Genomic DNA, 12656 nt, shown 5'->3' with positions numbered 1-12656 from the left:
ATCATTATCTTATGAGACATATCAAGTGTTGGCAAGTCTTTTCTTTGGGAGTAGAATTTGCAGCTGAAAAAAGTTAAATTGCAATACATCAACATAAATTGCTTTGTATTGTCAAACATTTTTAATATCACAGTAACGTTTTGATTGGACGGAGGTCTGTATTTCAGTTAGTGTGACATTTCTCCTTGAAAGTATAGAATCAAAGGCTCTCTAAATATGATGTCATGTAGAATAAGGCAGTAATTCATTATTTTTCATGGCGCAAAAGTCAGTGCTTATTGTCCCTTGTCGCTTTCCCTCCATAGAGACGGACGGATTGGTCTCCTTAGATATGGCTGATGCTCCCACACAACGATGCCGGTTTTTTTGTCACCAGTGTTCAGCAGAGATTAATCCACTTTTACCGGTAAGGACCTAAGAAGCGTAGCTACTTATCTCAAGAATGAGAAATGATTTGTTCTCTCCGTGTGTTTGTGCGCAGCGCAAATCACGTCGACTTACCTCTGCTGTTCAGACAGCTACGCTAGTTAGCGTTAGCATCATTAGTCTCTTGAGTGACAGTCAAGAAGTTGAAAGGGACGCTCATAGTAATCTTGTGATGTATAGGTGTGATTTTATTGCAGCATTATCCCAATATGTTGAACAGCAACAACACTGTGACTGAGCTAATGTTAACACAGACGACGCCCTAATATACCGTCGTAGTGCGAGCTAGCTAAGCGTAGGTTTAGAGTTAAAGGCAGATTACCATGAAGTCAGTTCCAGCTTGGTGGTGTAGTTTGACGTATTCATGTTTAACATAAAACAAAACTAAGCAATCTGTGTGGGGGTACAATCACGTTTGCAGTGATGGGCAAATGCAGCTTTCGTGAACCACCTGAGCTTCAAAATTGGGTTTATTACTGGAAGTGCAAGGTATGCGGTCAAATTTGGCAGACTACACACACGCATCTCAATGAGCAGTGTTGGAGAAACAGCTTTTGTAGAAAAGTCCTTTTGTTCTAAAGTGTCTTTGCTTTGACACTTTTAAAATGTACACTCTAGGACTGAATAATATAATGTTCTATTTACAAATAAAGATTGATGAATGTGTGTGTTGTGTTGTGTTATTGAGGAGAGAGTGCTGGGAAAATATGGGATAGGTAGGGTGTGCTTGTGTAACTATGGCAGGGGGGGATCATGTGGGATGAGGAACACTGAAATATTTATTATTGAGCTTCCTTTTTAATCTTTCAACAGATTTTGTATTGAGCCAGGTTCTTTTCATTTACTCACAACTTCTCCACATTTGGAAAATACTCACAAGGAACAGTGCCAGTGAATCATTTAATTGGACCGCAAACCATTCGGATGATTTATTCAGGAAACGGTTGCTTCTGACGCCATATGTTACGTGATATATTTTTTTTCCACTAAAGCAAGCTTTGAAGCAGTGGATCTATGGAATTGCATGTATCAAACCTTCAGTGCTGCAGTGTGGCTGGACGACATGTAATCACGATTAAAAATGTTTGAAATTAGTAATTCGTTCATTAATCTACCCCATTATCCTCCACATTATCCTCGATTTCAGTAATATTGTAGTTAGGATTTATGCTGCACTCTTTTTTATGTAATTGTCAGAACTGCAATGTGCCTTATGTATAAGTCATGGGATACACACATTGATTTTGTTTTTTTCACTCCTAGGACTTCACCTGTCCTCTATGTAATTCTGGCTTTATTGAGGAACTGCCTGAGGAAAGAAGGTATGGAACAATTTTGTTTCAAGATACATTTTGATCTATAGCGAGTCACTTTCATCACTGCTGTGTTTTTCCAGTACAGAAAATGTGTCTGCATCCACATCCTCCACCTCTGAAGGGAGCAGTTCAACCTTTGAGGTCAGAGGGACTCTAAAAATCAGCTCATCTAGGGTTTGCACATTGCATCAGGATTTGACATTGCCTCTGTGTTGTTGTTGTTTTTTTATTAGAACACTGGTCTTCGGCAGTTTATCTCACCAATGTCCTCTGGGCACAGTCCATTCACGTTTGGGATTTTTGATGAAAATTTTGATCTTCAAACATGGCTACCATCAGAGGACAGCAGGGAGACAGAAAACAGGAGAGAAAGGGAGCGGCACAGTGCACATCAATCACAGGGTCGACATAATCCTCGAAGACAGGGAATACGCCATGAAGGAGGGCCCACATTAGAGGGGTGAGGCATTTTCAGCAGTAGTGTGTTGGAGGTTGAGTATATTAAGAGACAACACATATGCAGGTATTTTCATTTTCCAAGTGTGCAGTAAAGGTGAGAAGTCAAGAGGGAAAATTAACTATCTTTTTTTTTCCTGCCACAGAATCATCCAGCAGTTAGTAAATGGAATCATTGCCCCCACAACCATGGCCAATGTTGGGTTTGAAACATGGTAAGTGTAAGAAACTGAGAGACATGCTGTAGAAGCTCACCGCTATCTTTCAATGCTCTTTTTGTGTTTCTTGCTGCTTACTTGTGCTGCAGGGGCTTTCTACACTCCAACCCAATGGACTATGCCTGGGGCATCAATGGACTTGATGAAATCATTACACAGGTACAACTTCTGTAGGTGGCAATTGGAAATACAGTTAAATGTTTAAAGAGAACATCCTAAAAGTGTTGTATATAAAACTGTTACAAATTAGCTATTTAATACTAATTCTGCTCTTTTTTTACTTGTAGTTACTGAACCGTTTTGAAAATACTGGTCCTCCACCTGCAGAAAGAGACATGATAGATGGTATACCCACCATCCCCATCACGGAGGAGCATGTGGGTGAGTCCAGACACAGGAAACATTTCATTAGCATGCACAAGTAGTTATGGTATTGGTACAATATGATAAAACTACAAAAAAAGTATGTGTTGTGGAGATTTGATTATTAGGTGAGCTGACCAAAGATGGAGTTTCTGGAGTCAGAGATGAGTTAAGTTGAAAAGTTTTATTGGAAGCAGCTCAGATCTTGGGAGAACTGAGACAATGATGTTAACAGTTGGGCATCCTCTGTCAGTCTGCCTGTGAGTCCCAGAGTTAGGATATTTAAAGGTTTTTGGAGGCCTTTCTCTGCTGATACATAGAGCTGACCGTTGGGAGGACTGCACAGTTGAGTTATCAGTCCTCTGTCCCAGTCAAGCCAGACACAGCAAAAATATAAAGAGGCACATTTTGTAGATAAATGACTGGTGCCAGTGCTACACCGAGGCCTTTGTGATTAGAGAGTTGCAGCTGGCACCGTCCTGAGTTGTTGAGGTTTGTGCTTCTCATTTTAGAGAAGGCCAAATAATAAGTTTTTCTCTTACAGTATGGAACTGGCAATTGATAACCTGCAAACAGCCTGCTCAGAAATGATTGCAATACACTTGACTACACTTTTTTTTGAAGTTTTGGGTAATTTCGTGTCATTACAGTCAAAACGAGGCAAGAAAAAGTACATGTTGTTGATGGTAGTGTCGTGCTTAAATGTCCCTGCTCTGCATAACATTGCCTTAACTGAAATGAACAGAATCAGTGTAGTCTTCACACTACGTATCCTCTACTGAGACACTCGGACAAGCGCTATAATAATTTTCTGTTTGAACAGGTGCTGGTTTAGATTGTCCCGTGTGCAAAGAAGACTACAAGGTGGAGGAGAACGTTAGGCAACTGCCATGCAGTCATTTATTTCACAATGACTGTATAGTACCATGGCTGGAACAGGTATGTGTGTCTGTCAATGATGTCCCATTTAGATCTTCCCATCAGACATTGGTCACAGTTTTTGAATAGCATCATCTACATCAGATTGTATTTGTGTCCAAATACTGTTACTCACTCCAATAGAACTGCAAAACTATACAAACAATCAGCCGGCAGCAGTATCAATTCAGGATAATAATAGTCTTAGTGTTGTGACACACTATGAATCAGTCAATGCTTGAATCAATGCTTTGGTGCTACTGTTTAGTGGTGTGTTTTCTGTGCATTGTTTTTCTTCATTGACTGAAGTATCCAAAGCCATGCATGTACTGTGTGGCACTACAGTAGAGCTGCAACTAATGATTATTTTTATAATCGATTAATCTGTTGATTATTTTCTCAATTTAATTGATTCATCGTTTGGTCCATAAAATATCAGAAAATCTTAAAAAATGTTGGTTGTGTTCGTCAAACCTGGAAATGACGATGTTCTCAAATGTCTTGTTTTGTCCACAAACCAGAATGATTGTTATCCAGAGCAAAGAAATTAAGAAAATATTCACATTGAAGAAGCTTATACAATCCGAAATCTTGTTTTAATCATAAAAAAAAGCTTCAAACTGATTAATCGATTATCAAAATAGTTGTCTAATTAATTTAATAATCGATTCATCGATTAATTGTTTTAGCTCTACACTACAGCATTTGCTCTATACACATTTTTCCTATTTGAAATATGCTTATTGGTCTGTGTTTGTGTGTGCGGGGCTTTATATAATGTATTAGAGTCAAATTAAAATCGAGATGGATTGATGCACTCGATCCCTACCTCTTCATTATTAAACAATTGTTGTTCTCACCCGGAAAACATGACTTCTGACATTTGAGTTTCTGGACAAATGTAATAGTTGGCTGTTCAGACTTTTGTTCAGCTGTCAATCATATGCGAATTGTGTAACTGTGGTCGTACAGAATGAACACATTTAGACTCTTTATTTGACCCAAGTGTGGCCCAACAGAGAATAACAGGGCGTTCAATGATTCATATTGAGAAAGTGCTACGTCTGTGGAATATATGCACATATTTGGGTGCAATGAATTGTTCACAAAAATAAATCATTTGTGACGTGAACACACTCTTGCTCATTGTTCATTGTTTTTTTTTTTCCCCCCACAGCATGATTCGTGTCCTGTGTGCAGGAAGAGTCTCAGTGGACAGAATACAGCCACAGACCCACCGGGCTTATCAGATATGAACTTTTCTCGCTCCTCTTTGTCTTCTTCCTCAAGTTCACCTAGCAATGAGAGTTCTGCCAACAACTCATAGATTTTCACCAGCATCATCACTCACCCTGCACCAGCAGAGACCCTTACGGCTCTTCTTTACAACTGACACCAGGACAGTTTGTCTCAAGAGTTGAGGTGAACTCTGAATGTGCTGCGGTCTATTAGTCATCATCCCTTCCCCCAGCTCTTGCTGCTTTTGTTTCCAAATGAGGTGGAGGGAAGTGTCAAAGGAGGATCTAGAAAGGTTGTGAATAATAATTATAGTTGCTGCTCAGCAGTGGGTGGGGGCTGGCCATTTCCTACAACAAGCAGCAGCAGAAGAACTGGGAGACGGTGAACAACTATGCATTAGAATGTGCATTCTGCCTCAAAAGAGCTTGAGCTCACAACCACGGACACTAAAGGCAAGTCACTATCCTAATAAGCTGCACGCCATGTGACAAAGTATACTTTACACTACACGGCGGCAGGATATCAGCTGATTTCAAACTGCTGTCAAAAATGCAGTTAAGACAAAATGCTGAAAATCACTTGCTATCATCGAAACACTTAGAGATGTTTGTTTTTGTTTGATTTACCTCATAAATTGGAAAAAAAACAACCTGATATTGGTTTTGACACTGGTTTTATTCCATAGACTGCAAAGGTTTACATGAGTGCAGAATTTGAAATGCTGTCAAAGTATTTTTTTTAAAGGTAAAATTCTAAAGTATTACACAGTAAATTGTTAATTTTACATGAGCATTGAAGGTTTATTTAGTCAGAATGTGCAAGAATACATTCACAACAGTGTTTACAGTCAAACGTTTGGATGCAGTGGGGGCTGAATTTTCATAAATGCAAACATCCGTGTAGAATGTTGGTTTTATTAGAGTTGGGCTTCATAATTTGTCCCACAGTGAAGTTTACAAAAGTTTGTAAATGTTACTGTTTACAAAAAAAACCCCGCTGCTTCATGACCAGTTCATACTATGAAGGGAGATCAGTGAGTTGGCGAGGTACACAAAGGTGACTGGCTGTCTTTTAACCTGGTTAGATCACCATGGCAACTTACACTTCCACTTCAGACATAACCTGGTCTGCTCTAGGTTATGTTCAATTTCACCTTTAATTCAGCTATAAAAAAAAAAGCACAGTATTTTAACTAATTAGCTTCTTTGGACTTAGTTGTACCATTCTTGTACAGTTTTTCTTTGGAGGTGGAAGAGAGTGTTTAGAGATCAGAGTGTTCGTTTTTCTGATGTAGATTTTCAGAATACGGTACACAAGCGTTAATGAGCTATAGGAGGCTGTGCACTTAGAGTAGCTCAAACTGTGCATTGCCTTCTTTTGCTCTGCATTTAGTTGGAGATGCAGAGAATCTGAGTGGCGATGCTCAAGGTTCATGCGCTCATTAAAATAAGGAATGTTTGAAGAGGTAGAAAATTGATTAGAGTTTATCACAAATATTAACTCAATCCATTTCACTTTGGCCCCACGTTGAGGTGATCGCTGTGTCTCACTTTACTCTTGGACAGTATTATGTTTGAAGTTTTTTTTCTCCCCCATTGTTGGACATTTAGACCAAAATGCAGTTTTTCAGTAGAATGTGTGTATTTGCTGTGCAGTTGTCTCTTTACCCATAAACAGGAAGCAGTGTTAGAGCAGAAAAGGGATGTCCTACATCGCCACTGCTTTAAGTTTTAATCATTTAAATAATCTTTTTAAATTGTTTTAATTGTTCCAGCTCTTTACCCATTCCCCCCTGACTGAAGTAGGCAGCATGCGATCTGTCCATTACATGTGCAGGTAGAGTCAAATAAGGAAAAGCGGGGTTGTTGAAGCAAGTTGAAAAAGCCTCTGTGGCGATTCTCCGTTTGGAGCTTTAGTGTTCGTTGAGCCAGCTCAAGCAAAGAAAGCCTGGCTCTGTTAAACCTGGTTTAAAGTACAGCCCTCTGGACTGTTGGCTCGTCTTTGCAGCTGAGGGACTGTCGCTCCCTGGCCCCCAAATTATGATAAAGTCGGATTGTGACCAGAGTTTATAACAGAGCGTACTGCTTTTTGATGGAAACTTGGGTTTGCCAAGTGACCGGGTCACATTTTATATTCAAAGTAATACAGAATCCTCTTTGTTTTGTTTTTTTAAAAATGCCTGTGGTGGTGAAGCCAGTGTATGCATCCGAGTGTTTTAATAATTATTTATTTGCACATTTCTTTTCTTAATTTGCACTAATATTCTGAGGGATCAGATGTGATTTAATGTGAACAAAATGAAGACTTGCAGCTAACAGTGTTGACGACTTTTTGGCAAATTCCCAAATCCACTTATTTATTCAAGTCCTTAAGCACAAATGAAGTAGTGAAGAACAAAGTGTTTCACAAAAAGAGTGTATATAAGAAAACATGCATTTCAAGCATTGCCATTTGTCATTATTATTCCATACATAATCATAATAATAAAGAGTGGAAATCAATAGTGTGGATGCTGACAAGGCATTGACACTGACACTCGACACGGATTATTGTATTTACTTATCTTTTGTACAATTATGAAGTGCTCAAGCTATTTTGTACTGATAATGTGCAATAAAGTGTTCTCCTTCTGATGGTTAATTTTACTTATTTGCAATATGTAAATAATAAAACCACACGGTAATGATTCAATAAGAGGGCCTCAGTTTCAGCTTTGCCTTGACAAAACACTTTTACTGACAGCTGACCTTGATTTTTCTGAATATATTTACTTAGCAGAGGCATTGAAACACTTATCACTATCACACAGTAATTGTCCACATTTTTGCTGCCTGATCCTTTCAGCTCAATAATCCCTTCTGGAAAGGGCAAGCAGAACAAGAATGAAGATTGAAGATTTATTTCACACACACAGTTAGCTAGTAGTTAGACAGTAGTTTGTAAACCGACAAATCGTATGGGTTCTGATGGTTAGTAGTTAGAGACACATATAAAGGTTAACATATAACAAAAGAGCTTTGATGACAATAGTGTTTTGATACCAACCAAGCTTTGATTAGAACAGCGCATGCTCCAAACACAGACTGGAGGTTATCTTAAACATAATATCTGTCACATATAACAATAAATAGAGTGATAGTTTTGCCTGCTGGAAAGTTCTACATCATATGTCCTAAATATGTCTTAAACATCCCCTCAAACACCTTGTGTCAGAGGTGTAACTCCTCAACAAGGGCTTATGGCTTTTTTGGACACTGAAGTGAATCTTGTCACAAAAAAAACCCAATTTTGAAACAATTTCCTGTTGCCAGTAGGTGGTGGTATGAGTATTATTCCTGCATTGCCGTGTGGATTCAGACCATAATTCCTGTTCAATATTTGAATTTTGGAGGAGATTGATGAACAGATTAAAAGATATTTTGATTAGAACATGGTTGTGAGTTGTAGATGCTGTTTTTTTTTGTCAGACACCATGCAAACATGTATCTTCTCCTTTACCAGGATATTGAATGGTGCAGTAAACTGGTTCACAGAAGAAAATGCACATCCACATAGTCTACATTCTTTTTTTTTTTTGTCGTATAAAAAGGTAGCCGTTTCTTCACATTTTCCTCATGAAGAGAGTTGGCTGTGTCTGGTGCTTCACACGAGTAAGGCCATTGGAGTTGTGTTCTGCTCCTGTGTTGTGCTGTTTGCGTGCCACTGCCTCTCCACCAGGAAATTAAATAACCTGGGTGCAGCTGAGTTGCTTTGAAAGATGAAGCATATAGAGAGGGAGAAAGAGAGAAAGATGAGGAGAGGAGTTTACAACCAGATTTAGGACTAACTTCAACTTAAATTACTATTAGAAAAGAAGTTGGTCTGTTGCAGAGATGCTTATTTTCTACTACTTAGTTCCCAAACCCCAACAAGAGGATCTTGATCGTCTTGTTTTGTCAGCAAACCAAACATTTATCAGTTTCATTGATTTCTCTGTTACATGGAGCAAAAAAACCCAGAAAATATTCACGTGCAAGAAGCTGAAAAATATGAAAACTTGTTTTTATTATTTTAAAAAACACTCATTAGTTGACAATAATCGAGTAATCGTTGCAGCCGTAAATATAGCTGTATTTATATGCACCGTTTACCTATTTCATTAATTTGTGAGCTAAATGACAAACTCAATAACTATCTCAAAGAAAATGAGTCATCCCTCATTTATTCCCACCTCATATCAGATGTCAGTCAGTTTGAGCCATTCCCCTGTCAGTCTCTGTCTAATTCATTCATTCCTCATACATGCTGTATTTGAGAACGTATAGAGAATAACAACCATTCACTCTCCTCCACATGAGGTACAGATGCGAATTAGCTCTATTGTCTGGTGCAATACAAGGCAACAAGGTCTGTTTTCACAGCACATTCCCTTATTTCCCCTTGAAATAAATTAAATAAATAAACAAATAAACACAAGTAGCCAACAGATAATGTTTCACCGATTTCATGTTCTGAACCAGAACCTTTTATTAAGAAGCTGTTGTGTGACAGAATCACATTTAGCACTCCCTTTACATGGCCACTAGGGCGCGCTGAATACCAACCAAGAGTGGCACCATTATAGGGAAGTTGTCATTGAAAACACCCTCTAAAATGTATGACATCATGTTGGATGTCACTAACACGTGCTAATTAAACTTTAGATGTTAGAATGTAGCGTATTTGATAGATTCTTCTACGATTTTTTTCTTTTTCTTTTTTTTATTAAATAGAGCTACTTGATGCTATTTAATCATTAGGTCATTCCTGAAATGCCTCAGATTTACTTGAAATAACCTGGGGGCAACATAAGCCAATTATTTATAGATCATTTGTTGATATTTGATGATGCAATAATTTGACGTGCTGATTTGATTCTTGCGCATCCCTGGTTGGATGACAACTGAAAGTAGAAGTGCAGTAGTTTGCAAAGAAGTCACGTCCACCCCTCCCTCTTTTTTCCTCTGCCCTTTCTCTCCCTCTATCTTCTTCTCTCCATCGCCTCTCTGAACCTGATTGGTTTCCTCCAAAGATAATTGAAGACAAAATGTGATATGCTTCATGCCATGGACAGAGACGCGGCTTCACCGGTGTCTGTTGCTACTACGACAAAGAAGGCGGTGGGCGGCATCAGCGCACCTGAGGCTGCAGCCGCGTCCACATGCACCAGGAGCAACAGCGGCCACAGTTGTCTGGACACCGGCTCCTCTAGAGCACCGACCGCTGAGCAGCCCGGTGTGGCCACCAACGTTGAGATGGACGAGACCGAGGACGGAGAAGAGGAGCCCAAGTTTCAGCATCCGCGTTTGCGCCGAGCCGGGGGAAGCGGCAGTGGCGGAAGTGGTGGAGGAGGAGGAGGCGGAGGCGGAGGAGGAGGAGGAGGAGGCAGTATCAGGATGAAGAACTTTACACCAGGAGGGGGAGCCGCGTCCTCGGCTTCCAGGAGAAACTCCAACAAGGAGCCCTGCCTTACGCACACTGAGGACGCTGCTGCCGCTCCACGGCCCTCCGCTGCCTCCAGAGCCACCAACACCCAGACACCCTGTCCGGGCGATGCCGTCCTGCGCGGCGAGACCAACAGAGCATCCAGGGCGGAGGCGTCGGAATCAGCGGAGAAGGTTGTAGCGACAGCGGGTGATGTGTGCGTTGCTCCAATTTCCAGCATGAAATGCAACAAAAACGGAGAATGCAGGAGGGACTCTGGTACCGGGAGCCTGCGCTCAATCATCTCCAAGCAGGAGAAGCAGACAGGAGGGTCGGGGAGGGCCGAGGACGCAGGGAGCGCCAAGCGAGGAGCCTGTAACTCGACCACCGCCAGCATGGACGGCTCCATCACACCAGGTGGGTCCCTGACCGGGGGCCACGGAGGAGACCCTGTGTCCGGCGGCGTCCCCGAGAAAAAGGACTCCAAGGTGTCCTTTTCCAACGCACCGAGCCGGAAAGCCTCGTCCTCGCTGCACGGCCCGACTCACACCCAGCAGCCGCGGAACTCTGTCACTTTCCAGAAGCCGGAGGATGGACCGCAGATCATGCCCGCCGAGGATGCAGAGCCTCGGGGCAGCCAAGCCAGCTTCATGCAGCGGCAGTTTAGCAGCATGCTGCAGCCGGGAGTTAACAAATTCTCCTTACGCATGTATGGCAGTCAAAAAGCGGTGGAGAGGGAACAGGAGCGGGTCAAATCAGCTGGAAATTGGATTATCCACCCGTACAGTGATTTCAGGTAAGAGCTGGGGGCTGCACGGTCAAAGTCATGAGGGGCCCGTGTGGGGCCACATTGTCACCCACAACTTACTTTACAGTAAGTAACCACTGTGGCTCCATCATCATGGCAACACATGCCTGGTTATTGTTCAAGGTTGCCCCCCCCCCCCCCCCCTCTCCACCCACCCCCCGCTTTCATTTCGTCTGATTTCACCTGTGGAGAACTGTAAATAACCAAACAACCTGTTGTCAAGCAAATAGATTTTTTAGCAAAGAATCTCTTTATGGGTGTTGTAAACACGTTCTATTCCGGTCTGTATCTGCACGGTGGAGCAACAAGCTCGGCCTGCTAACACATCTCCACTTTTGGTTGCAGCAGACACTGAGATTAACAAAGAGGACAGCGCTCTGTCGCTGTTTATCATTCATTTTTTGGGGGGTTTGTTTTCAAAGAAACGCTATAATATTTGTTCTGCGACCATTCAGGGCCATGCTGACACACTGTAGGCTATGTTTACGCGCGCGCGTGTGTGTGTGTGAAAGAGAGCGAGAGAGAGAGAGGGGGAGTAGCGTGTGTGTACGCGATGCACTCAGTAATGGAATGTCACCTTGAGCCAAGCGTGCGAAAACCTCAAGCATGCTCATTGGAGATGAATCCGCCTGTATGACTCCCCGGATCCTGCATTTTAATGACGCGCTCAGTTTTATCACGGTTCTGCGCGGATAAATAACCCAGCTGGACACACAGCCAGCTGATATTTTTAACAAACACATATTTGTGGGACTCCACGGTGAGTCTGTGTTCGCTCACACAGGTGTAATATAGTCCCTGAATCGAGCCACAGCAGCCCGGGTTTTCCTTCTGCTTGCGCGATTTGGTTTCAGCACCACAAGCAGTGGACAGCTCCCGCGTGATTTGGAGCTGTCACGCGCGTTTGACCGCTATACATTTGACCGCCACCACCTTCACATTTGAACCGTCTCTAATACAGGAAAAACTGGAAAGACGTGTTCGACAGCACAGATTTAATATGACACGAAGCCATGATGGAGCTTTCTTTTCCCCGCAGGCGCTTCCTTCCTTTCCTCCTAATTGGAAATCAACTAAGTTGCTCATGATCGTTGTTGTTGCTCATAATTACTGTTGCCGTGGAGTGGAGGAGTCAGAGCCTGTTGCGTAAGTCGCAGTGTAATGACTCAGCGCCGCACCTGTCCTGCAGAGACGCCTCATGCTGAGCACAAACCCCATAAACTCAACACTTTTAACTCCCAAACTGCACATCACTGGTGCCACTGCACCCGCAAGGCCGGTGTGAGCTTATAACGCGAGTGCAACCCTTTTGTGACTGGCCCTCTTTTATCAGCCTGATATTCACGAAGTTAATTTAATAAATAATACATTTAAACAAACTTACAGTTGACCTGACGAATAGTCTATTTGCATCTTAATATTATTGGAATTGTATGTTCGTTTTCAAGAGGTATAATTTACCTCCTACAT

General features: G+C 41.8%; 2 protein-coding genes across 3 annotated transcripts in view; both read left to right on the top strand.

Annotated features, from left to right (window-relative positions):
* Positions 1-282: 282 nt before the first annotated feature.
* On the top strand, positions 283-7581 carry LOC131459527 (E3 ubiquitin-protein ligase RNF126-like). Of its 2 annotated transcripts, none has more exons than XM_058629462.1 (9): positions 283-406; positions 1690-1748; positions 1828-1883; positions 1976-2202; positions 2345-2413; positions 2506-2575; positions 2704-2797; positions 3603-3718; positions 4875-7581. In XM_058629462.1, the coding sequence occupies exons 1-9, from the start codon at positions 339-341 to the stop codon at positions 5022-5024; spliced, it is 909 nt and encodes a 302-aa protein (XP_058485445.1). In that variant the 5' UTR covers positions 283-338; the 3' UTR covers positions 5025-7581. The 2 variants fall into 2 exon arrangements, with proteins under 2 accessions (XP_058485445.1, XP_058485435.1); XM_058629452.1 differs by having other exon boundaries at positions 307-406; positions 1823-1883.
* A 1885-nt stretch (positions 7582-9466) lies between these two features.
* LOC131466110 (potassium/sodium hyperpolarization-activated cyclic nucleotide-gated channel 2-like) overlaps positions 9467-12656 on the top strand; it is a 29836-nt gene continuing 26646 nt past the window's right edge. Inside the window, exon 1 of the mRNA XM_058639243.1 lies at positions 9467-11174. Coding sequence (XP_058495226.1) covers positions 10009-11174 — 1166 coding nt within the window. The 5' untranslated portion in view covers positions 9467-10008. The remainder of the gene's footprint in view (positions 11175-12656) is intronic.

Source organism: Solea solea, chromosome 1, assembly GCF_958295425.1.
Source record: "Solea solea chromosome 1, fSolSol10.1, whole genome shotgun sequence".
Taxonomy (NCBI): Eukaryota; Metazoa; Chordata; class Actinopteri; order Pleuronectiformes; family Soleidae; genus Solea; species Solea solea.
Note: the sequence above shows the minus strand (reverse complement) of the source record. Positions and strands in the feature narration are given on the sequence as shown.

Excerpts from the sequence above, each read along its gene's own strand:
- LOC131459527 (XM_058629452.1), top strand. The coding sequence starts at position 332 with ATGGCTGATGCTCCCACACAACGATGCCGGTTTTTTTGTCACCAGTGT. Across the intron at positions 2,203-2,344 it reads GGAGGGCCCACATTAGAGGG|AATCATCCAGCAGTTAGTAA; the intron begins GTGAGGCATTTT and ends TTCCTGCCACAG. Across the intron at positions 3,719-4,874 it reads TAGTACCATGGCTGGAACAG|CATGATTCGTGTCCTGTGTG; the intron begins GTATGTGTGTCT and ends TTCCCCCCACAG.